Below are 27,587 nucleotides of genomic sequence, written 5' to 3'. Positions count from 1 at the left end.
AATAAAAACTCTTAGGGGCTTCTGGAGATGGATGGTGGTGATGATTGCACAGCAGTGGGAATGTACTTAGTCCCCCTGACCTGTACAATTAAAAAGGTTGAGACACTAGTCCATGTATTGATTCTTAATTTTACTTCTTATAAATGGGATAGCATCAAACTAAAAAACTTCTTCACATCAAACAATGAAGAACATGAACAGAGAACCTACAGAATGGGAGAAAATCTTTACCACCTGCACCTCATATAGAGCATTAATCTCCAGTATATTCAAAGAACTAAAAAAACTTAACATTTAAAAAAATACAAATGGTCAAAAAATATGTGAAAAAATGTTCAAAGTCCTTAGCAGTTAGAGAAATGTAAATTAAAACTAGAGTTATATTCCACCTCACTCCAGTCAGCATGGCAATTATCAATAATACAAGTAATGATAAGTGTTGCTGAGGATGTGGGGGAAAAGGTTCACTCATACATTGCTGTTACTGCAAATTGGTGCAAGAAAGTAGGAAGATGCCTTATTGGGAGCTATTAGGTTTAAGTATATATATTGTTTATACTGTTGGCAAGACTAATCTGCCTCACCATTAAAGGTGAGGTGCTAGAAACCTTCAGGGGCACTATAGTTCTACAGGGTAGAATTTGTGCTGCTTTAGATCCATACTTCTAGATGGGAAAACAGACGAACAACATGAATAAACAAGGGAATAAAGCGCCCCAAACAAACCAAGATGCTTCAACAGCAGAAGCCACTGATAACACAGTAGAAGAAATGTCCAAGAAGGAGTTCAGAATGTACATAGTTCAACTGATCTGTGAAGTAAAGGATAGTATAAGGAGTGAAATCAAAGAAAAAATACAGGAAGTGAAAGACCATTTCTATAAAGAGAGATCGTGGAAAAAAAAAAAACCAAGCAGAAATCCTCAAAATGAAGGAATCAGTAAACCAAATTATAAATTCAATAGAAAGCATTACCAACAGACTAGACCACTTGGAAGACAGAATCTCAGACAATGAAGACAAAATATATAACCTTGAAAATATTGTTGAACATGTGGAGAAGATGGTAAGAAACCATGAGAGAACATCCAAAAATTATGAGATAACATGAACAGACCAAATTTAAAAGTTATTGGAATGGAGGAAGGAGCAGAGATACAAACCAAAAGAATGTACAATCTTTTCAATGATATAATAGCAGAAAATTTCCCAAAACTAAAGAATGGAATCAAGTACAAGAGGTGTACAGGACCCCAAACGTACAAAATTACAGCAGACCCATACCAACACACATTATAATGAGAATGACTAACATAGAATAAAGATATAAGCTTAAAGTCCATGAGAGAAAAAACTCAAATTACATATGGGGGAAACCAGTTCGAATCTCAAGTGATTCCTCAACCCAGACTCTCAAAGATAGGAGGTCCTGGAATAATATATTTCAAGCTCTGAAAGAAAATGGATGCCAACCAAGAATTTTATATCCAGCAAAATTAAGTTTCAGATTTGAAGATGAAATTAAAACCTTCCATGATAAACAAAAATTAAAAGAATTCACAAGTAGAAAGCCAGAACATTCTCAAATAATCCATGAGGATGAAGGGGGGGGGGAGTCAAAACTAGCAAAAGGGGATCTACACTAAAGAAATATTCAACTAAAGAAGAAACTAAGTTAAATTAAAAACAGAATAAATAAAAATGACAGGGAATACAAATCCTGCCTCAATAATAACTTTGAATGTTAATGGCCTAAACTCATCAATCAAAAGGCATAGATTAGCAGATTGGATTAAAAAGCGAGACCCAACAATAAATGTCTTCAAGAGACCCACCTAGTGGGCAATGCCACCACAGTCTGAAGGTGAAAGGATGGGAAAAAACTTATCACTCATATGAATTGTGTAAACAAGCAGTGGTTTGCATTCTCAGACAAAGTAAACTTCAAACCAAAGTTAATCAGAAGAGACAAAGAAGGACATTTTATACTTGTTAAGATAAGAATATATCAGCAGGACATAACAATTTTAAATATTTATGTCCCAAACAAGAGAGCATTTATGTGCATCAAATAAACCCTTCTCAATTTCAAGGATCAAATAGACTACAATACTATAATACTGGGTGACTTTAACACACCTCTCTCACTACTGGATAGATCTTCCAAACAAAAACTAAATAAAGAAACTATAGAACTAAATAATATAATCAATAATTTAGACTTAACAGATAAATGGAATATTTCATCTATCAATGAACAAATATACTTTCTTCTCAGCAGCACAAGGCTCCTTCTCTAAAATAGACCGTATCTTAAGCCACAAAGTAATTCTTAGTAAATACAAAATTAAAAAAAACAGATATTTTCCTACATTTTATTAGATCACAATGGAATGAAATTAGAAATCAATGATAAAATATAGAAGATACTGTAACAAACGAAGACTAAGTAATACACTACGGAATGATGAGTGAATAGTAGGAGAAATCAAGGATGAAATTTTAAAAATTCTTAAAAGTAAATGAGAACACTGATACAACATATCTGAATTTCTGGGACACTGTGAAGGCATTACTAAGGAAAGTTTATAATGATGTTACACAACATTTCCAAGCCCTAGAAAAAGAAGAACAAATCAACACCAAAAGCAGAAGACAGGAAATAATTAAAATCAGAGCTGAAATCAATGAAACTGAAACAATTGAAAAAATTGACAAAACAAAAAGTTGGTTCTTGGAAAAAAATAAATAAATTAGATAAACCTCTGGCCATGCTAATGAAGAGAAAAAGAGAAACAACTCAAATTACTAAACTACAAGATGAAGAAGGAAATATCGTAACAGTCATGTCTGAAATACAGAAGATTATTAGGAACTATTTTGAAAATTTATACTCCAATAAAATAGAAAATGTCAAACATATCAACACATTTCTAGAGACATATGACCTACCCAAACTGACTGAAGAGATTATCCACAATTTAAACAGAACAATTTCAAGTAATGAAATAGAAAACACAATCAAAAGCCTACCAACCAGGGTTGGGGATGTGGCTCAAGTGGTAGCACGCTTGCCTGGCATGCGTGCGGCCCGGGTTCGATCCTCAGCACCACGTACAAACAAAGATGTTGTGTCCACCGAAAACTAGAAAATAAATATTAAAATATTCTCTCTCTCTCTCTCTCTCTCTCTCTCTCTCAAAAGAAAAAAAAAAAAAGCCTACCAACCAAGAAAAGCCCAGGACCAGATGGATTCTCAGCCAAGTTCTCCAAAGAAGAATTAACACCAGTACTCAAAGTATTCTATGAAATAGAAAAGGAGGGAGGGAACCCTTTCAAACTCATTCTGTGAAGCTAATATCACCCTACCAAAACCAGACAAAGACACATCAAGGAAAGAAAACTTCAGATTAATATCCCTGATGAACATAGATGGAAAAATTCTCAATAAAATTGTGACAAATCAAATATAAAAATATATTTAAAAGATAGTGCACCACTATCAAGTGGGATTCATCCCAGGGATGCAGGGTTGGTTCAATATATGAAAATCAATATATTGACAAATTCATCATATTAATAGACTTAAAAACAAGAATCATATGATCATCTCAACAGATGCAGAAAAAGCATGACAAAATATAGCACACCTTCATGTTCAAAACACTAGAAAAACTAGGAATAGTAGGAACATACCTGAACATTGTAAAAGCTATATACTAAATCCAAGGCCAGCATCATTCTAAATATGGCAAAAAATTGAAAGCATTCCCTCTAAAAGCTGGAACAAGAAAGGGATGTCCTCTTTCACCACTTCTTTTCAACATCATCCTTGAAACTCTAGCCAGAACAATTCAAAAGAAAGAAATTAAAGGGATACAAATAGGTGAAGAAGAACTCAAACTATCACCATTTGCTGGTGACATGATTCTATATCTGGAAGATACAAAAAATTCCACCAGAAAACTTTGAATTCAACAAAGTAGCAGGATATAAAAACATCACCCATATATCAAACACATTACTTTACATCAGATGAATCCACTATAGGAAAACTACTTCATTCACAATAGCCTCAAAAAAAAAAAAAAATAGTATACTACCTGGGATTCTATCTAACAAAACAGGTGAAAAACCTCTACAATGAAAACTACAGAACACTAAAGAAAGAAACTGAAGAAAACCTTAGAAGAGGAAAGATCTCCCATGCTCCTAGATAGGCAGAATTAATTTAATATTGTCAAAATGACCATGCTACCAAAAGCGTTATGCAGATTTAATGAAATTCCTATTAAAATCCCAATGTCATTCTGCATAGGCAATCATAAAATTTATTTGGAAAGACAAGGGACCCAGAATAGCCAAAACAGTCCTTAGCAAGAAAAGTGAAGCAGGAGGCATCTCAATACCAGACCATAAACTATACCACAGAGGTATAGTAACAAAACCAGCATGATATTGGCACCAAAATAGACTTGTAAACCTGTGGTACATTATAGGGTCTCACTGTCTGTATGGTGCATTATAGAAGACACAGAGACAACCCTACATAAATACAGTTATGTCATACTAGACAAACGTGCCAAAAACATTCACTGGAGAAAAGATAGCCTATTCCACAAATGGTGCTGGCAAAACTAGAAATTCACATTTAGCAAAATGAAGTTAAACCTCTATCTCTCATCCTGCACAAAAATCAACTCAAAGTGGATCAAAGGCCTAGGCACTAGAACAGAGACCCTATGCCTAATAGAAGAACAAGTAGGCCTAAATCTTCACGATGTTGGCCCAGGATTTGACTTTCTTAACACAAGACTCCTAAGCACAAGAAGTAAAATCAAGAATCAATGGGATGGATTTGAATTGAAAAGCTTCTTCTCGGCAAAGGAAACAATAAATAATGAGGAGAGAGCCTATAGATTGGGAGAGAATGTACCACATACACCTCCAATTAAACATTAATCTCTAGGATACATAAAGAATTCAAAAAACTTAACAGCAATAATAATAATAACAACCCAATCAATAAATGGGCTAAGGAACTGTAAAGACACTTCACAGAAGAAGAAATACATGAAAAATATATGAAAAAGTGTTCAATATCTCTAGCAGTTAGAGAAATGTAAATCATATGAGATTTCGTCTCATTACTGTCAGGATGACAGTCATCAAGAATGTAGGCAACAATAAATGTTGGTGAGGGTGTCGGGGGAAAGGTATACTCATACATTGCTGGTGGGACTGCAAATTTGTACAACCATTATGGAAAACAGTATAGAGATTCCTCAGAAAACTTGGAATGGAACCACCATTTGACCCCGCTATCCCACTCCTCAGTTTATACCCAAAGGACTTAAAATCAGCATACTACAGGTATTGCAGCCATGTCAATGTTTATAGCAGCTCAATTCAAAATAGCTAAACTATGGAACCAACCTACGTGTCCTTCATAGGTGAATGGATAAAGAAAATGTAGTATGTGTGTGTGTGTATATTTTCAATGAAGTATTACCCAACTTTAAAGAAGAATGAAATTATGACATTTGCTGGTAAATGGATGGAGTTGGAGAATATTATGCCAAGTGAAATAAGCCAATCCTCAAAAAACAAAGGTCGAATACTTTCTCTAGTATGTAAATGCTAATTCACAATAAGGCAGGGGTCACTAGAGAAGAATAGCATTACCTTAGATTAGGTAGAGGGAAGTAAAGGGAAGAGAGAGGAGGGGAGGGGATGTGGAGATAGGAAGGATAGTAGAATGAAACACACAATTACTTTATATTTGTGACTACATGACCAATGTGATTCTACAACATGTACATTTAGAAAAATAAGAAATTATATACCATCATGTAATGTCAAAATACATAAATGCATTCTGCTATCATGTATAACTAATTAAAACAAAAAAATTAAAAGCATCCTTTGGAGATAGATTGAATGTGAATAATAATGTGATGTTATATAATTATTTAGATGATGAAATATTTTATATACATGTCCCTTGCTTTATTATTTCACTTATTGGTAAAATTTTATGTGTAATACCTCATTTATTACAAAAGGAGTTATAGCAAAATTTGTGTCATTTATATCTTATAAGAAAATTATCAGAACAGGTGATCCAGATAAAATTATTCCTTTTGTCCTAAGTAATACAGTTTGATGTATACCTGCTCATGCTGCCACATGTTTCTGTAATACCAATTAGCTGAGCAAAACTGATAAAAGGATGAATGGTGATTGATAATATGTGGAAGTTGTCCTGGTTCTTTTATAACTTTTCCCTACCTAGTCAGGAAGACAATTAAAATCTTTAGTGGGAATGGGGCCAAAGCTTTATTTAGTTAACAGGCACACACTAAGGATCCGTTCAACATCAAGTTTCAGGTTTTCAGTTCTTCAGATATTTCAATGAAATTGATACAGGTGTATGTAAAGCCACTGGAAATCTTAATCTACAACTTATACATCCTTTATTATCAAAGCAGAAATACAGGTTCTGTAAGTAGGATGCTGGGACAGTATAGTATCTTTTACATAAACCATCCTATAAATAGGACATTGTATAAATATGATATCTGGGACAAAAAGAAGAAAATTAAAACCAAATTTCTGTATGAAGGATTCCTTTCCCAGAGAGGTGCCCCCTTAGTCTTACACAGCACTCAACTAGTGGTAGATTGTGTTTTGTCCAGGAACCCCAGCATAGCAGTCCTTTTATAATCTGTTCTGTCTCAGCATCTACAATCCAGCAATTCCGTTTTATTATTTGTGTGTGTGTGTGTGTGTGTGCGTGTGCACACATGGTATTTGATACAGCATTTTCAGTTTGTTTAGACTCAGCAAAATTATGGATTTTTCAGAACCCTAGTATTTTTGTGTACATTTTGGATATGAAGATTTTTTTAAAGAACATGTATTATGGCAAAAAATCTGTATTTTTCATATTATTAATGTAAGCTAAATTATTACATTCAGTTTAAATATTGATGAATAACTCATTAATGCATGAAAACAAAAGGGTAACTGTGGAGACCCAGAAACAACTTTCTGGCCCAATTGAAACCTAAAGTTTTCAAAGCTAGACAATCATTAAGGATGATTTTGTTTTTCAACAGTAGATTTCTCGATGTTAACTCACATCCCTAAGAGTATTTCAGACAATATCTTTTGATGAACTGCCATAAGATTATTTTCTTTGTTAGTGGATAATAAAGCCTGAGAGGTAGCCAGGAGAATAAACTTACCTCAAGAAGTGAATTTTGAAAATTGTACTTCCTTAGCAGCATTTGCTTATCTTTCATACTCCAGGATTGGGATTGGGGACATTCATTCTGTGCCCATATTTATATACATATATTTTAATTTTCTTTTTTGGGGGGCTAATGGGAGTTAAATTCAGGCACTCAGCCACTGAGTCTCATCCCCAGCCCTATTTTGTATTTTCTTTAGAGACAGGATCTCACTGGATTGCTTGGTGACTCACTAAGTTTCTGAGGCTAGCTTTGAACTCTCAATCCTCCTGCCTCAGTTTCCAGAGTCGTTGGGATTACAGTCATGCACCATCGCACCTGGCTCTACATAAATTTTAATTTAAAGTAAAAAGGTGTAATAAATGGCTCGGATGAGGGCTTGTTAAGTGACAGTTAGTGATGTCACAATTTCTTGGTCTTTTCTGGGAAAAGTGATTCTAAGTAAGTCAAGGGTGGATTCTAATTATTTCCTTAGTTAAAATAGACTAGATCAAGGAATGGCAAACTATGGCCTCTGGCTTGTTTTTGTTAAGACTGAAAATGTGAAAACTGTTTTTCACATTTTTAAAGGGTAATTTAAAAATTACAGTAATAAAGAGGAGGAAGAGAAAGTTAGAAGAACAATATGTGGAAGAGAACAAGTGGATAAAGTTTCTCCAATTCTATGAATAATATTCAAAGATATAAGAAATTTCTAAGAGTTCTTTTAGTCTTCCATTTAGGAGGAAACTTTTTCCTAACTGAATGTTGATAGATTGCTGACATGCTGAAACCAACCTCTGCAGTCACAGGAATGACCCTCTGATATTTTCATAATACAAATTTTAAAACAAGTCTGGATAAGACAATAACATTTAAATGAGCTGAAATGAAAAATATAAACCTTAAATTCAAATTATTTTTCAAATCAGACTAGATTTTCATTAAATCTACATAGCACAATTATAACATAACATGTACACACATACTACAATTTAATATGTAGGTTTTAAAACTGAATAATGTGACAGGATTCATTGTGACTGCTTCAAAATATGTAGACCAAATTTCATTTTTAAAATATAAATATTTGCTAGGTGTGGTGGCTCAGGCCTGTAATCCCAGCAGCTGAGAGGCTGAGGAAGGAGGATCTAAGTTCAAGGCCAGCCTCAGGAACTTAGGGAGATCCCAGACAACTCAGCAAGACTCTGTCTCAAAATAAAACACAAAAGGGGCTGGAATGTGATTCAGTGCCTGATACCCCAAAACAACAACAATGCCCCAAAATATAAATAATTGAAAATTGTAGTAAAGAACAAGTCCCTTTAAAGACACTATATCCCAAATTAAAACACACACACACACACACACACACTACAAGAGAGACCCTCTCCCATATTAATAAAACTGCCTTATACTTATCAATCAGCTGACACCAGTATTGGTCCTTTATGCTTATACCTTCTCCCATTCCCCATGCACATTCTTACAGTACACAAAAACCATATTTTCTTAACTGCCACACTAACTGGGTATATCTGCTTGGGGTCTGCCTCAAAGCGAGCATAATTAATAATGCAACCTCAAGTAAACACTTAAGATGCTGTATGATTTTTTAAAAAAAACCTGTTTGATTATTATATTGCATCTTGGATATCTTTACTTTGACCTTTGTAAGTACAGTGAAAGTTGGAAACATATCAGCCAAGATTTCTATCTGTAATCAAGAGAAAGAAATCTATTAGTAAGATACTAAATATTTCAACATCTTTGGAAGTGTTGGGAAATCAGGTTTAGAATCTGCAGTACCTAAAATCAAACATGACTAAATGTTTATCTTCTACCTTTTTCATGGATTTGAAATGTTTCCCTAATGAAGAAGATTGGGTGCCCAACACTGTGACAAACACCTGTATGCCAGTGGCTCAGGAGGTAGGGGCAGAAGGATCTCAAGGTTGAGGTCCCAAGCAATTTAGGAAGAGCCTGTCTCAAAATAAAAAGGCCTGAGGATGTTGTTCAATGGTAAAGCACTCCTGGGTTCAGCCCCAAGTTTGCCCCAAAAGTTGGGGGGGGCTGCACATTGGGTACAAATTAGTCTTAATAAGCCAAAGAATGTTTTAGTTTATCCAGGGGAGATCTTAGCCTTCAGAGACACAGAAGAAAGTATGATATTTGTAATATTTAAAGTATTAATAGTTCCTAGTTATTTGTAGTTGAGACATCTTTAAAATATTAGGCTAAAAACCATGATCTATATATCCCTTTTATTAGGAGCATTATTGCTAAAAAAATAAAATTATATTATACTTCACTTTTTCAATTCTGCTGAGTTTGAATATACTCCCATCTGCTAATGGAGTAATTTTGAGTAGTAATAGCACTGTATCGTTTCTGAATGCTTTACTTAGTGCTGGGCTCTTTGATAGGCACAAATTATTTCATTTCATCCTTATAAGAGTCTTATGAAATAAGTACATTATATTGACTTTGCTTTAAAGCTTAGCTACTAATGTCCTATCCATTTTTCTAGTCCTCTTAAGAATGTCTTATAAAAGAAATCTATAGTATGTGATCTTTGGCTTTTTTTTTTTTTTTTTTTTTTTGCTCAGCATAGCTCCCTTAAGATCAATCAAATTGTTGTATTGTATGTATCAACAGTTTGATCATAACTATGACTTTGTGTAAATATATCTTTTTCTGCTCCTTTTGATGAATATTTAGTTTTTTTCCCCCTAATTTATTTGTTTTCATGAGTAATGATGTAATGGTTGGCCTTGTACATGTCACCTCCTCCACCTATCCATTTATGAAAGCTTCTCTAAGATATAGGCTTAAAAGTGGAACTGCTGGGTCTCACAGAAAGTGCACATTTAATTTCACTCCAAATATTATAGAATTACTCCCCAAACTGGTTGGTCATACCGATTTATATTTTCAGCATTTGTATATGAGAATTTTCATTTCTTTTTTTTTTTTTTTTTTTTTTGTCAATACTTGTACTTATCAAACTTTATCATTTTTTGCCATTTTGATGAAGTGGTATTGTTGATTTAAAAATAAGCCTTTCACCAATTACATTTGAGGTTTAACATCTTTTTATATGAATTATTCTTCCAGTTTTTTGGTCCACTTTTCACTGATTCATTTTCTTACTCTATTTTAAGGGCTTCTTTATTCTGTATACATTTTCAGACATTCGTTATGGAAATTTTTCAACCTATTGAAATGTAGAAAGAATAGTAATAATGAACTGCCTTATACTTATCAATCAGCTGACAGTATTGGTCCTTTATATTAATACCTTCTCCCATTCCCCAATGATTTGATAGCCATCCCAGCATTATTTCATCTGGGACTGTTGGAACATAATCACAGTACTCTTCTCTAATAGTATTACACTGATGCTTTTAACATGTAATGATACTCATATCATACCACCTCTTAAAAGAAAACACAGTATTTTCTTAATATCAAACACTGAGTCAGTGTACACATTTCTTGACTGCCCTGTGTTATCAGTTTCTTTTATTTTCTTGTATTTCAAAAAATTGATTTGTTTGAATTGTGGTCTAGAAAATTTGGCATCTTTGGTATCTAAAAAAATTAGAATTTTTTTTGAACTGGAGTGCAGGAAACTTCCATGTGTTGTAATTGCTTATTGTCTTCAGATTTTTAATCAGGAACCAAGTATTTATTCTGACTTTTCTATGAATGATATCTCAGGATCTCTAAATAGTTAAGAAGGGCAAAGATCTCTTTATATGGAAGTATTATAGTGAAAGCAGATCAAGAAGGAATGATACAATGTTACTATTTTGCAACTTGTAATGAATTAATGGACCAAGGTAATAGCCATTAATGGTTGCTGACATCATATAAGTGAGGCACAACCAAAAATTAAAGTATTTCCTGGTGGAGATTTGTTTCTTAGGAACCCCCAAAGGTGTTAGACTGTTTCTTTTATTTTATAATTATGATGGAGTATGGATTTATACATATTATGTTTAATTCCATTACGTTGATTGTCCTTATCAGTACTCATAGTCACCTGTCTTTGGTTAGTAGGAGCCTATTCAGATAAGCTCCTAATCTTTTCAATATGACTCTGGCATCCCAACATGCAAGAAAGCTGGAATGTGCCAGATTCACTGTGTATTTCCTAGTCAATTTAAAAACAACCATTTCTGCAGGATGGTCTTGATCTGTAGTGAAAAACTGTATTTGGAATCTCCAAGCTGGGCAGTAGGCATGTTCATTGCTACTGGGTTGGCCATTGTCTCTAAGATGGCTTTTTGTTGTTGTTGTTGTTTTAAACAGAACTCAATGGGAAATACACATTTTTAAAAAGTTTAATACATTATGTGTTTATGCTACTGTTTCTTGCTCTAATAAAAGTACAAGGTTAGGCTGAATATATAGCCCAGCATGCCCTAGGTCCTGGATTCAGTCATCACAACTGCAGAAAGAAAACAAGACTACTCAGGTTTTAACAGTATATATATCTTCATCACATGTATCCTAAGAATATTCACTCAATTCCCATGTTTTATCCTTCACACCAGCACGACAGTCTCAGAAGAATAATAATACCAATCCTGTACCAAAAATATAATCACTGAAAACACAGCTTCAGGATTTTTTGTTTGTTGGTTGATTTTTTTTTTTTATCTTAAAGATACTTTAATATAATCCAAATGACAGTTGGTTTACTTGTCCCACTTAATTTTTTGATTAGGGATTTTACCCAAGATTTATCATTATGTAAAATATTTATGTGGTTCTAAAAGTAATATCTATAAAACAAGGTATATTCAAAAGAAATATTGTTATTTGAAAAACCCTCCCCGACATTATATTCCTTCCTGCTATAATTATCCTTTTCTTAAAATTTCATGGCATAAGTTATCATTCAGTGATTAATACATAGACCAATGGATATAAAAAAATGTTAAAAATGTACCCAAACAAATTTGATGTGTCACAAATAATAATAAAGGGGCATTACAGATCAATGGGGAAAGGATGTAAGTATTTGGCGAATAGTGCTAGGACAAATTTTCCATATGGACAATATATAAACAAAGAATATGAACAGCAAAATTGACATTTTTCAGAAGAAAATATACATGTGGGATGTCTTTATGTCTTGAAGGTAAGGAAAGAATTCTTAAGGCAAAGAACAGAAACTATAGAGGCAAATACAGATAAAATGTCTGTATAACAAAAGACATCATAAACGAAAATCAGACTGGGAAAAGATACAAATGAATGTAGTCCTTTTGGGCATGTGGGTGTGGAGGGAAAGCAAGCATGGGCTTCAGAATTCATCAGACTTAGGTTCAAATTCTGTGTGACTTGGTGCAAAGTAATTGAAACACTTCTAAAGACTTGATTTCAGTATATACAAAACAAAAGGTACAAGTGCCTTTCAGGATTTTGTGAAGGTTAGAGAAAATTTATGTAAAAGTATACATTTAGAAATAAGGAGTTGTTGGGGCTGGGGATGTGGCTTAAGCGGTAGCGCGCTCGCCTGGCATGCGTGCGGCCCAGGTTCGATCCTCAGCACCACACACAAACAAAGATGTCGTGTCCGCCAAAAACTAAAAAAATAAATAAATAAATATTAAAATTCTCTCTCTCAAAAAAAAAAAAAAGAAAGAAAGAAAGAAAGAAAGAAAAATTAGTTTCTATTATGTCCCTATTCCTATTCCTTCCCTATCATCATCATTACTCCATGAATAAAATGAAAGTGAGCTTAAAAAAAAAAAAGAAAGGAAAAGAAACAAAGAAAAGAAGAAGGTGCATCAGTGGTAAACTTTATTATGAATACTTGTAATTTACAGTACTTGAATTAAGTTTTATTGAGTTACTTAAAACTAACTGGAGACAGGGTTATAAAGAAATCAAAGAGTAAGTTCTGCCTTAGAATCTTGAGATTTACTTTCAAGCATGAAGCATGGTTATATTTTGCAAAGGGTGAAGTATTTTTAAATAGGTGCTTTTGGTCACAAGGTTATGAACAACTCAAATAATTAAAGCAGAAAACAAAGTGAAATAATTGCAAGGATTCTTAATGTCTATGATCTGAAAGTACAATTCTTAATATTTTACTTTTTCTCCTATTTTTTATTGCTTCACAGCAGTGATCTTCCATGACCCATAAATGGCATCTTTTTACCTCTTTGTTCTTATCATTAATTATCATACCATTGCTGTGGGGGGTTTTTTTAGAGTTTACTTTTAAATTTACATTTGATTTTCTTACCAAAGCAATACATACATCATTAGACAAGTTTTAAAAATATTTTTTCTGAAAAGTTGTCTTCCAGCTCTGATGCAACTACGTTTTTCTTTAAGCACTTATGTTCAAAATTCTAAATAATGGTTTTATACTATCTTTTTAAACTACGTTTTAAAATATTATCTCTTGATTTCATTCCATGTAAAACAAGAATTTAGTTCTTTCACTTTTTTAAATAGTACATTTCCCCCAATTTTTGGCTATAGTTTATTGAACCAGATTCAATGTTTATAATATTATCATTATGCAGATATTAATAGCTGAGAGATAATTAAGACTGATTATATTTTCTTTCTTGTGTAAGTTGTATTCTTAAAGGAGAAAGGTTTCTTACCTTTGTATCTTTTTCTATGTACCTTTCCTTAAATTTGTCCCCAACTCTTAAACAGAAATACAACTCTCATGTTTCAAACAGTAGGACGAACGGTCTGTTAGTTTTATTTCTTCTGTGGACATTTTTTCCTGGAGCCATTCATTCTTTTTGTTGCTTTATTCTGGACAGGGTGCTCTGGGGCTTGCTGTATGGTTGTCATCCATCATTTTGGGGATTTCCTTGCTCTCAACTGATAGTTTTCCATTCTTGGATTCATGCTTTCTACTTTTAAAATTTACTTCATTCTAATGGAGTACTATTCCTGTAGCATCCCAAGGTGAATTTTTTTGATATCTGAAATTACTTGTGTTCTAGCCTCATACTTTTGATATCTGAAATTACTTGTGTTCTAGCCTCATACTTGATCGGGTGAAGAATTTTAGGCTGGAAACAGTCATTATCTTCAGAATTTTGATCACTGTGTCAATTGTTTTGTTTTTGTTTTGAAAGGAAGCTCCTGTGTGACCCAGACTAGTCCTGAACTTTTGGCCTTAAGTGACCTCCTAGACTCAGCCTCCGAAAGTAGCTGAGACTAACAAGATATGCCACTGCACCCAGCTCAGTATCCTTGTCTTTTAACTTGCAGTATTGCTGTTCTTTATTTTTGCTGTTATAGTTTTAAAGTTTAATTTTTAATATTTTGATCTTCTATATAGTATCCTGTTCTTGTTATTTTATTTTACATAGTATCCTGTTCTTGTTATTTTTTTATGAATTTAATATTCTTTCAGGATATATGTTTTCTTCTTGCATTGTCTGTTTTTCCTGTGAAATCCTTCTTGATGTTTTTTCTCTTTTCTTAAATATCTGAATTACTTGACTAACCATCACTTATCTGATGGTTCCTCCCTCCACTCCCAGATCAGTTCACTTTCCCAGAGGAATGGGCTTCCATCTTATTCTTGAATGGCTGGTAGTATTTCTGTTTCTGATTTTATAGCTGAGTTGGGGGATGTAAATAGAGGAGTGGGATAGACTATAGGGTATTTCATGATTCAACATGTGAACTTTGACTTACTCTTCTTTGGTATGAAGTCTTAAACTTGTACTTGGTATAGTAGTGTTTACCATTGACAGGCTCTCTTGAGTAGTCTTGTAGATTAACCTTCAGGCTTATACCTAGCTACACTGGAGGAGGGGAAGTTCTAATTATCTATTTAAAAATTTTCAACTAGTCTCCCTATTTTCAGAACTACCCTAATCTTTCCAAGAGTAACTATTGATTTCATTCAGGACCTAGATGGGAAAAGGGGAGTTTCCTGCTATGTTTCCCTCTCCTGCTATTTTATATTTTAGTATTCTCTTACCTGCTCATTTATATACTTTATAATAATTTTGAAAAATTAGATTTATAATTTCTCATCTCATTCTCATCACTTCTGAATATGTATGCCATTTGGAAAAGAAAAATCCCTTTTCTTTTGTTTGAATGGGATTTTGAGATAAATATATCATCTTTCTGACTTATTTAGCCAGAAAACATCTCCATGTTCACATTTCTGTTAAAGGAAATCTGGCCCAAGTCAGCTTTAAACCCTGACTGTTTAAAGGTGAGTTGCTCATCTGTGGTACAGTGAGTTCCCTATGGCATGGTATCCAACATGACTGAGGAGGGTCCAGAGCCAGGCAGACATATAAGAGTCCTGAATTCACAAAATTGAGGTAGAGAAGTCACCAGTGTAGGTTTTGATGTTATAGTAAAGCCTCAAATTTAAAGCACTTTTGATATGTTTGGTTTGTAAAAGAGTACTTATACAACATATGCTATTGCCTCCTAGTTCTATAAATAACCAGAGAAAAGAGGGTGAGTAAATAAACTTTTTGTGTTGACTATATATTGTCTAAAGGACATGTAATGAAGACCAAAGTAGGGGGAAACATTGAATATTCTGGAGTCAAAAAGATAGAGAGGCCGGGTGTTCTGGTGCACATCTGTGATCCCAGCGGCTTGGGAGGCAGGAGGATCACAAGTTCAAAGCCAGCCTCAGCAATTTAGCGAGGCACGAAGCAACTCAGTGAGACCCTGTCTTTAATGGAATACACAACAGGGCTAGGGATGTGGCTCAGTGGTCAAGTACCCCTGAGTTCAATCCCCCGTACCTAAAAAAAAAAAAAAAAAGAGAGAGAGAGAGAGAAAGAAAGAATAACCACTTATAAAATACTGAGTAGGGTCTGTCGTATCCTACCCTTATAGTTGGTTACTGACATCAGAACCTACCTACCACCTCAAACCTCCACCCTCACCCCATTGGAAATGCAACCTCTGTGAATGGGAAAAAAAATATTCACCCAGAAGGTATTGAGCTGATAAGGTCCTCTTCCCAAGTTCACTAATCAGGAGAGAATGATGGAGTACAAAGAAACTGAAAAGTATCCTTCTATACTCTCTTGAGGATTTAAGTTGAAAAGTAGTAACATATAGTATGTAATAACATATGTTATTAACATATAGTATGTAATAGGCATAATACTAGGAAGTAATAGTAATTCATATTTATAATCATTATGAAGTAATGGACAGTAACTTGCTTATCATCATGCCTTCATTGTATTGCATGCTAGTCATTTTGTACTATGCTTAATAAGCATCATTTAATCTGAAAATATCTTGCCATATTTTGGCCCTGGGAAATTTTCTTGTTATTTCTTCTTCTGGGTTCATTCCATTAAACAGCTCTTCTTGTTACATATTTGCATAAGAATATAGCCAATTACTAAAGGACTTTAAAAGACTCTTTTAACTAGAAGTAATCCTTTCTTTATCAGCTAATTCTAGATGGACAGTATATTCTCTAAGCTATGACCAGTCATCTTGTAGATGCTTTACATATTCCAATAGCAGGTTATATCCACTGCCTTACTTACACAGAAGTTGTTGGCCTCCTTCTACAGAGCATACAAACTTTCCTGACAGTTACTGCAAGACACTTTTTGATCTGCTTTCCTTCCCACTTCCTTTTCCCTTCTCATAGTGATCATGCACAACTTAAATACCCTCATGTTTCTTAATTGTTTGTTAGTTAGTTAATGTTACCATAAGAAGTCTTCTCTGTGCAGACAGACACTTGCTGGTATTAACCTTGTTCATCATGTATAAATTCTGTCAATATACATCAAGAAATTTCTCATCCTTTCCCCCTCTTTGGGGGGGGGGTAGGTGTATAGAGGAGTATTTCGCTTGGTTGATTGGCTTGTGAAACTAATCCTCTATTTTTAAGATTTGTTTTTTTTAATCAGGAAAAAGTTTTCTGGGTCTCATAAAATGAGGTATCTGTAAACTTATAGAAAACATTTTGCTGGTAGTTTTAAAGAATCCCTTATATTTAAGAAATGCTATTTTTAATCATCAACTTTAGTGCTCACTTTTTTCTCTTTAAGTATTGTGGAGAGGATATGCAAATATGACTAAAGTAATTACTGCTTTTAAAGAATTTCTTGTCTGGTAGAGAAGATGTTCGGTATAATATAAGGTAAAAAAGAGGTATAAATGAAACACCAGTACTTGGTTTAGAAGCAACAGAATACCTAAATCTATAATGATCTTTGTGTAGTTTTTTTAATAAAAAGAGAAATGCTAGTACTAGAATATTTACAGAGCTAGTGCAAATCTTTGCCCTGGTTCTGATTTAACACATTGTCAGATCTCCTATCAATTCTCACTATTAATTTTTCTAAACTATTTCCCAGCTTTTCTTGTCCCTTCCCCTGCCTCACAAGCTGGGGTGCTGGCTTTTATAAGAATAGAATAAGAAGATAGAGCAGATAGGAGGTGGAGGAACAAGAGGTGAGTAAGATTAGGTAGGTGTGTAAAAGATGGTCATGCAAAAATTGTATATATAGCCTTGCCCTTGAACATTTGAAAATTTCTGTTTACCTTAGAAATTAATAATGTTGAGTTAACTCTGCTCAATACTTCCTAAAATTTTTCTCTAAAATGTCTTCCAGTTTTACCAACTACATGATTTTATTAACTTTTTGTTGTTAGTCTATGGACTAAAGGCAGATCATTGCACATTTATTGTGTGCATCTACAAATATAATGTTCCTTTGTAGAAGGAAGAGTGATTTTTTAGTAATATGTTTAGTTTGGAAGATCCACATCATCTATCACTGAGTTTGACATAAATTGGATTGACTTTATAAAAGTGTAGCTTTGAGTTATTGATAATCATGTAGTAAAAAGATAGGAAAAGTACATCTTGTTTTCAAGAATATTTAAAATGAATCATACTTATGAAATAATCTGTATCATTAGTTTACCAGTAACTATAATTTCTCTGATTCATAAAACTCTTTTTGTACTTTGTAATACAAGTTAAATACAGTAACATTTAACATTTTTAGAATATGATACACATTGGGAGATAAAATACTATCTGCTACACAGTGAGGTTGTGACAGTTAATTTAGTATGCATAAAGTATGCTGAACAACAAAGCCTGGTCCATAGTGCAATCAAATTAACAAGTATTAGCTAACTTACTTTTTTCTTATTATTTAGTGGTGAAATTTTCTTAACAAGTGAACTAGAATTCATATTTATGAGATGTAGTCACTTTTTTTTTTAGCACAAATGCTTTTAAATATTAAAGTTCCTCAGTATTGCCTGTAATAATGGGCTGATTTTACTGAAATTTTATAAATATGTGTACTGTTTAGATTACTCTGTTAAGAATGACCTTTCGAATATCATTCTGAATCTGAGAGGGCCAGGACATTTCACGTGATATAAATGGAAGATATTCACCTATACCTTGATATGCAGGCAACCTTAAAATAACCAATCTATTGGTGATTGGTGTATCTATTGCCTTGCTCTAAATCTTGTCATGTAATTTCAGTACATAATTTGGCACTTGAGTCTTTTCCCCTTTTATATTTGAATAATTAGTACACATATATGCTTAAATATCAAACAATACAAAAGGAAAAAAATAAAATTTATTTCCCTCTACCATCCTATTCCCAGTGTCCTCTTACCCAAAAGTAGAGAACTATTACTGGTTTCTTGTGTATCTTTTCAAAAATAATTCTGTGCTTTACAAACACAGGCATATGTATCCATTCTTGTCCTTTCTAAAACAGTACATTGTATACACTACTATTCTGCACCTTAGCTTTTTTTTTCACATAATGGTCATAAAGTCAGCTTTATTTCATCTCATTTTACATGGGTCACTCATTCTTTTCTCAACCTTTCAGTCTATACTTTAGTATATATGTACTGTTATTTATCTAATCTGCAAATAATTGCCTGTTTTCTATTTTTTGCTTATTCCAGTATCAAAATTAAGGCCCTGTGTATATATGTTTGTATCTGCATAAGTTTATTTGTAGGATAAATTCTTAGAAATAGAATTGCCAAGTCCAAGAGGATGTATTTTTTTTAAGTCTTTTTAGTTGTAAATAGACATAATATCTTTGTTTATTTTTTATGTGGTGCTGAGGTTCAAACCCAGTGCCTCACATATGCCAGGCAAGCACTCTACCACTGAGCCACAACCCCAGGATGTATTTTTAATTGAACTAAATATCAGTTTATAATTTCCTGCTCATATTCCAAAATAGCATATTAGATCTTACAGCATATTTAGATCTTAGTCTATGTGATGAATGAAAGATGTCTTCTTACTGTGTTTGCATCTATCTAATTATGAATAAGGAAAAGGCTTTTAATGTTTAAAAGTCACTTACACTTAGTCTCCATTAAAAATCTTTTGCCCAATTTTGTTAAGTTTCTGGCTTTTTTCTTGGTAATTTTAAGAAATCAGCCCTTTTATGTGTTACTTTTTCCCCCCCCCGTTGGTTCTTTGTCTTTAGACTTTATTTGTTAAATTTTGTATGCAGAAATTTTTAATTTTATTAATATAATCATTTCTTATATCAGTTCTGTGGTTTCTGAATTTGTTCTTGTTCATACATTTCCCCCTCGTTTCCTTATAGTATTTTTATGAATTTTATTTTTTACTATAAAATAGTGTTGAATATATTATTTATTGATATTAGAAGTGGTGTAGGAATTCAGATTAATTTTTTTTAAATAACTAGTCTGCCTATATCAACACCTTGGGTTTTTGTTTTGTTTTTTAATGGTATTAGGTAGGGATAGAACCCAGGGTTGCTCTACCACTGAGCTATACCCGCAACTCTGAATTTTTTTATTTTGAGGAAGGGTCTCACTAAGTTGCCCAGTGTGGCCCTCAACTTCCAATCCTCCTGCCTCAGCCTCCTACTTCAGCCTTCTGTGTCATTGGGATGACAGGCACACGCCAATGTGCCCTGCAGCTTTTATATATATATAAAATGCTTTGCTTTTTATCTTCAGTGGTTCAAAACATTAGCTATGTACATAGGTTTATTTCTAGATTCTTAATTTTGTTTCATAGCTTCTCATTATGCTACCAGAACTACCATGTTGATTATCTTTTTTGTAATTACTGTTATAAATTTTATCATGTGATCATTTTTTAAATAAGAAATTAATTTCTTAATGTTTTTACTCTTAAATTTTAAATCATATGTAAAGCAGACTATTTTTTCTTCCACTGTGCAGTTAGCTTCTGAAACGGATTTTTAGATATCTGCTCACAAACTCTTTGGTCAATACATATAAATTTAGAAGTAATCTGTGGTCAAATGTGATAAAAATACCGTATAACTTCATTATTTCTCCTGAGTTTGAATAATATTTTTTTTTCTTTTCTAGCTTTTAATCTAGACAACGAGCAACCAGATTATGATATGGATTCAGAAGATGAGACCTTATTAAATAGACTTAACAGAAAAATGGAAATTAAGCCTTTGCAATTTGAAATTATGATTGACAGACTTGAAAAAGCCAGTTCTAATCAGGTACTGTACCATGTAAAAATGTCTCTTTCTTTCATATATTTCAGTTAGCACCTTTATTTTACATTTTCTTTAAATCTGAGTGTTTTGAATTTCATTGTCTCTTGAATCTCTTTCCTGGGCATCCTAGAATTTTTATTTACAATATTCCTTGGACAAAATATTTAAGCATAATTTTCTTGAATAGGAGCATTTAAGAGTAGTGTTCTAGCTTTTTCCTGTATGGATAAAAAATATTCTCTTACAATGTCATAGTATCTTCTTGATCTTTCTAATAAGAGAGTATTTTTGATGCTTTAGCAACTGAATTTGCTTGGTTGTGTCTCTAAGGCAAGCATCAAATCTTGTTCAATTGCTCAGATTTATATTAAGGTATTCATTAAGGTATTTCATTAAATAGATTTTAGTTTTAATTACTGTATATTACTTAAGTATTTAAATTAGGAAAAATTATTCACAAAGTAATAGAGAATTTTCATTACTGAGATGTTCCATATGTGGCACAGGGAATTTAAAGTGATATTGTCTGTCTAGAAAACAACCTCGCAGCACGTGTCAGGAACCTTAAAATGTTTACACCCTTTGCCATTTTTGGGAATCATTCTCAAATGTAATCAGAGGGCTGAGGATATAGCGCAATGGTGCAGCACTTGACTGCCACAGGGACCTGGGTTCAGTCCCTAGCACTTCAAAAAAAGAAAAAGATGTGACAGATTTTTGAACAGGAAGTTAAGAATGAATTTTTAGTTGACTCTAGAATAAAATACATAATACTGCCATTAACAATCATGATTTTTGAAAGGTGACTAAGCTGTAGGAAACGGTTCCATAATATAATACTATATTTCAAAAACAGGATATAAATTGTCTATGTGGAAAACACTGAGGTTTATTTAAAAGCATTTATATTTGTACATTTATGGAAAAAAAGTAAGAAAGTACAACTAAATGCCAACTATGTTTGAAAATATTGGTGATTTTTAATGTTTATTCTATTTTTGTTTTCTAAATTTACTATGATAAGCATGTATTATTGATATTGTAATTAAGATTTTTAAAATAAACGTTTTAAAAATAATCTTTGGTGTACCTGTGTGATATATTGATATGCTAATTGTTAATTAAGAAGTTATGGATACAATGGAGTTTCAAATAAACTTTTTACAATAGAGTATAAGAACTTTTCATCAGCTTACTTATCAATTCTCCTTGTTCTACAACTTAAGGTCTTTAAATCCTTAAGGAGTTATCAACTCTTCAGAAGCATTTTCCAAACTTTTCCATTGGAAAATTAATTGGCTGCATATTTAGCCTTTCTGATAGGCTTCCCCCAGATCCCTATTTTGATGGAAAGTAATATCCATTGTACTATTAAAAGAAGTACACTTAGAAAATTAATTTTGTAAAATTCAGCTGATTTTTGAGGTAATATAACTTGTTTTTTTTTTTAAATTGGGAACTTTTTTAAAATTAACAAATTGATACTTATAATTAGTGGTCATAGTTTTCCTGGGATTTGGTCACTGCCATCAAATGATAGTTTCTGGTTGTTCTAGATGGAAATTTTCCTAGCAGATTAGGCCACAGCAGCCTTTTGGTATTTCTGTTATTTGCTCAGAAATTACTCATAATTGCTCAGAAATTATTCATGATGGCTGAGATTGTATCATCAAAAGCCTTCAGCTTTCTGTTCTATAATTTGCTTTCTTAGTGCCCAGGTGAACAAGACAAGTGATAACATTGAATAGGAAGATGACAAAAAACCTGCCTTTATAGAGCTTATTATCTAAGTTTGGGCAGGATAAACAAAAAATGTAAACAGTACAGTTAACTGAATATATAATCAGCACCATTTTATTTTAGTCTTCTTTGTTACAGGTTTCTAGGCCTTGAACATCTAGGTAGGTGCAAAGCGTGAAGCATTTGTTTCAGGCAGTGGGAAATAAAGGTGAAAGTTTTGTCAGAGGAACGGTCCTGTTATTAGAATCAAGAATTAAAGACACCAATGAGCTGTCTGTCTTCATTCCAAAATCCTGCTATAAGAATTCATTAATCACATTTTTTTCCTTTTTTGCGGGGCTGGCCCTAGTACCAGATCCCAGGGCAAGGAATCAAGTTTATAGTTAAACTAATATTTATTAGGTTGGTAGAGAAAGACATCAAAGACAGACTGAGGCAAACCTTCTACCTCCATCATTCTGAGAGACTATTTCATTGAAGTCATTATTGAAAATTCCTGTTGCCAGATTTTATGATTGGGTTCAGTCTCCATCTAAATATCTCACAAGTTTTATATATATGTTTTTTTTGTTTTGCAGTGCTTGTAAGCATACCAAGCTAAATGCTCTACTGTTGGGCCCACCTTTATCTTGAACTACACCTTTCTTTTTGGTTTTGCCTCTGTTTGTTTTTTTTTAATGATTTAGTCCCTTGTTTTCTTATGTTTTTTTTAAAGACAGGAAAAGCACTGGATGGTTTTATGTATAATTTAAACTTAAATAGTTAGATATCTTATTTTTCATGACCATACTTTTTTGCTTGCTGACTCCTTTTCATTTAAGTCCTTTAAACATTGAAGTTTGAAATTTTGTTCTTATTGTTATTATTATTTGAGTTTTGGCATAAAATCATCCCTGAGTATTTTTGTCGATAGAATAATCCATGTACCCTTGTCCTTGACCTCCTTTTCAAGCTCTGGGATTTTTTCCCCCTCTTTTGATGCTGTCTGATGGTTATCTCCATCTGGATGGTTCACAGACCTCTCAAGTTAAACCTTTCCAAAACTGAATTTACTGTCTTATCCTAGATAGTCCTATATTATCTTGCCAGTGACCCCCTAAACTCCTAATCATCTGGATTTTTTAATCCCTTTCCTTCAATCCCTAAATTTAAATAGTTATCAGATTCTTTTTAATATTAAAAATGAGTCCATTTAACAAAATTGGCAAATGAATGGTAGATAAAAATAGATAAAATTATCAATGTTAAACTTATTAAAGTTGATCATTGTGATTATAAAAGAATATCTCTATCCTTAAGTACATACTTTAGTATTTAGAGAAATGTATCAGGAAAAAAATGCTCTGTTTATGGAAAAGAGCATAGGAAGGAGCAAGTATGCACACACAAATGGATATAAAAGCTCACAGTGATCAGGAATAATGGAGTACCTCAGTAATCTCAGCAGCTCAGGAGACTGAGAGAGGAGGATCACAAGTCTGATGCCCACCTAGGCAATTTAGCAAGACCCTGTTTCAAAAAAACAGGGTGGGGCTGCGAATGTAGCTCAGTGGTAGGACACCCCTGAGTTTAATCCCCAGTACTGAGGGCAAAACAAAAACAAAGCTAACAATAAATGAGCCTAGGTCTAAAGGGTATTTGAAATAATTTCTAAATAAAACAATTACTTTTTTAAAACTACAAGCCCCTTTAAATGTCATTCTCTCATAAAATATTTTCTTACCAAAACATTGTTCAACAAATGGACACTTTTAAAAGGTTTCTTTCTAAAACCCTTGATTTATAAACCCTTGCTATCACCTTTCTAAACTATGGAAAGCCCTATTTTTCAGGCATTTTCTACTACCCTTTATTTATTACACATTCCCATAGAAAGACTTAGTCTTTACTCTCTATCTTCCATCCCCCCTCCCCAAAACAGAATGCTCTGCTAACACCAATTAAGAAGACTACCAACCACGAGTTCCATAATTTTCCTTCTCTTCTACTTGCATACCACATTTATCCTCTTATAGAGGCATAATCCTAACCCTTTTCCAACTCTTAATTTTCTCTTCTCTCATTTCTTCAGTCTTTGTCTATACCCAGTAATGTGCCCAAGGATCTCTATTTCCAAAAGAATCTTTCACTTATTCTCATTTTTGGATTAGCCACATTTGGTTTTTCCTTTGTTTACCTTTCACTCACATCACAAGCCATTTCAGTTTACTGAATTGCACTCTTTTAAAAAAATTTTTTTTTTTTTTAAGTTTTAGGTAGACACAATATCTTTATTTTGTTTTTATGTGGTGCTGAGAATCGAACCCAGTGCCTCACGCATGCTAGGCGAGCACGCTACCACTTGAGCCACATCCCCAGCCCTGAATTGCACTCTTTAAGGATACTAAAGGCCTCCTACTTGCATCTAGGAGCCTTTTTCAACCTGTATTCTAATTATGATCCTTATAGTTGACCACCTCATTTTCCTGTTTTTTTCAATCTCCTCTTCAATTGCCCCTCTCTATGTTATATGTTGCTATTTCCTTTGGTATCTGTCTTCAGTTTTTATTCTTAAGCTACCAATAGCTTGTTGCAGGTTCCCAAGATTTGACTCTGCCTCTAAGCTCCATGCTACTTCTTATGGAAACTTTCAACCTTAGCAAATATTTCAAATTCACATTCCTGACACCACCTACCCCTCCCTCAGGTTTACTTTCTCTTTCTTAATGGCATCATCATATTCTGTTCAGTTGACCAACCTTGCACTTCAATTATCAACTTTTCGATCCATTTCCTCCATTTTTATTATATCTTACCTGGACCACTGCAATTCTGCCACCAGCTATTTTATTAAAAACTAGCCTCCTTTCAAAAAAACAAACAAAACCTGTAATGGTTTCCACTATCTATAAAGTCCATATTCCACCTGACTCTAGGCACACTGAGCTTTTCACTGATACCTAATGTACCATGCTGCTTTATTGTTCCCTCTGCCTAGAAAGCCAAGTCCTACTTTTCTTTTTCCTTTATTTTTTTTTTCACCCTGTTTTCTACATTGGGGATTAAACCCAGGGACACTTTACCACTGAGTCACATCCCCAGCCTTTTAAAATTTATTTATTTTGAGACAGGGTCTTGCTAAGTTGCCAAGGCTGGCCTCAAATTTGCAATCTTTCCTCAGCCTCGTGAGTAGCTAAGAATTAAGGATGTGTGCTACTGTTCCAGCTCAGAACCTACCTTTCTAATACGTGGTCTTAGTAAACAAGGAATTTACATCCCAAGATGATCATTTTACTAAATATTTGAAGTCATTTGATAAGCTCCACCTTCACAAACCAAAAGAGGAATTTTATACTAACTTCTACTATACTTCTTGGAGTAAGCCTGTAGCAGCCCTGTTTCTTGGTGTCATATTCATGGAGACTGGAAGTAGAAGGGAAACTGGAGTTCTGGATGGATTTTTCCCAGAAAGACTCACTCCTAAAGCATTATGAGTAGTTAGATGTGTTGATCTTTTTGTTTTGTTTTTGCCATTGAGTTAAATACTCCTTTACACTGCTTTTTGCAGCCTAGGACTTTATTCTGCATTTGGAGAATTCTCGGTGTGATGAATCTTGGTGCAAAGCAGATTTCTGCTCTCTAGCCCATAGGAACTGAAGGTACAGGAGCTAGGCACAGTGATTCATGCCTGAATACCAGATCCTAAGGAGGGTGAGACCAGAGGATCCTTAAGTTCAAGGCTAGCCCAGGCAATTTGGTGAGACTTTGTTTCAAAGAACGAAAACAAAACAAGGTAGAAATGCTGAATGCTCTTTCCTGATCCTTTTTGCATCCAAGGCACTGTTGCCTTGTGTTGAGGGTACTATTACATGACCTGGGCTTTGCCAATTAAAATCACTGAATTTGAATTTAGAGCCTCTATTACAAAAAAGCAAGGACAATAGAGAAGTCTCTGATAGTGGTTAAGAGATTGGCATTACCAAGGCAGCAGGAGCAGCTGTTCTAGTAAATCCCCATACTGTTTATGCAAAACCAGCAGTGGATTTCACCATTAGATCAGTCCCATGGCTTTAATTTTAGGTACTGCAGATTCTAAACCTGATTTCCCAACACTTCCAAAGATGTTGAAATATTTAGTATCTTACCAATAGATTTCTTTCTCTTGATTACAATTAGAAACCTTGGCTGATATGTTTCCAACTTTCACTGTACTTACAAAGGTTAAAGTAAAGATATCCAAGATTCGATATAATAATCAAGCAGTTTAAAAAAAAAAATCATACAGCATCTTAAGTGTTTACTTGAGATTGCATTATTAATTAAGCTTGCTTTTAGGCAGACCCCAAGCAGATATACCCAGTGTGGCAGTTAAGAAAATATGTTTTTTGTGTACTGTTAAGAATGTGTGTGCTTTTTTATATGGGAGAGGGTCTCTCTTGTTGTGTGTGTGTGTGTGTTTCTTTGTTTGTTTTAATTTGGGATATAGTGTCTTTAAAGGGACTTGTTCTTTACTACAGTTTTCAATTATTTATATTTTGGGGCATTGTTGATGTTTTGGGGGACCAGGGATTGAACCCAGGAGTGCTTAACCACTGAACCACATTCCAGCCCTTTTTGTGTTTTATTTTGAGACAGAGCCTTGCTGAGTTGTCTGGGGTCTCCCTAAGTTCCTGACGCTGGCCTTGTACTTAGATCCTCCTTCCTCATCCTCTCAGCTGCTGGGTTACAGGCCTGAGCCACTACACCCAGCAAATATTTATATTTTAAAAATGAAATTTGGTCTACATCTTTTGAAGCAGTCACAATGGATCCTGCCACATAATTCAGTTTTAAAACTTACGTATTAAATTGAATATGTGTGTACATGTATGTTATAATTGTGCTATGTAGATTTAATGAAAGTCTAGTCTGATTTGAAAAATAATTTGAATTTAAGGTTTATATTTTTCATTTCAGCTCATTTAAATGTTATTGTCTTATCCAGACTTGTTTTAAAATTTGTATTATGAAAATATCAGAGGGTCATTCCTGTGACTGCAGAGGTTGATTTCAGCATGTCAGCAATCTATCAACATTCAGTTAGGAAAAAGTTTTCTCCTAAATGGAAGAC

At 33.6% G+C, this 27,587-nt stretch overlaps 1 protein-coding gene across 2 annotated transcripts in view; it reads left to right on the top strand.

The window, feature by feature from the left end:
- The window catches only part of Epc2 (enhancer of polycomb homolog 2), a 132,740-nt gene that overhangs the window by 72,672 nt on the left and 32,481 nt on the right, over positions 1–27,587 (top strand). For both annotated transcript variants that reach the window (XM_058573511.1, XM_046426916.2), the window contains exon 3: positions 20,616–20,761. In XM_058573511.1, coding sequence (XP_058429494.1) covers positions 20,616–20,761 — 146 coding nt within the window. The remainder of the gene's footprint in view (positions 1–20,615; positions 20,762–27,587) is intronic.

The sequence above is a fragment of the Marmota monax genome, unplaced genomic scaffold (assembly GCF_021218885.2).
Source record: "Marmota monax isolate L192 unplaced genomic scaffold, Marmota_monax_Labrador192_F-V1.1 WCK01_AAM20220418_F8-fsc00048, whole genome shotgun sequence".
NCBI lineage: Eukaryota > Metazoa > Chordata > Mammalia > Rodentia > Sciuridae > Marmota > Marmota monax.
Note: the sequence above shows the minus strand (reverse complement) of the source record. Positions and strands in the feature narration are given on the sequence as shown.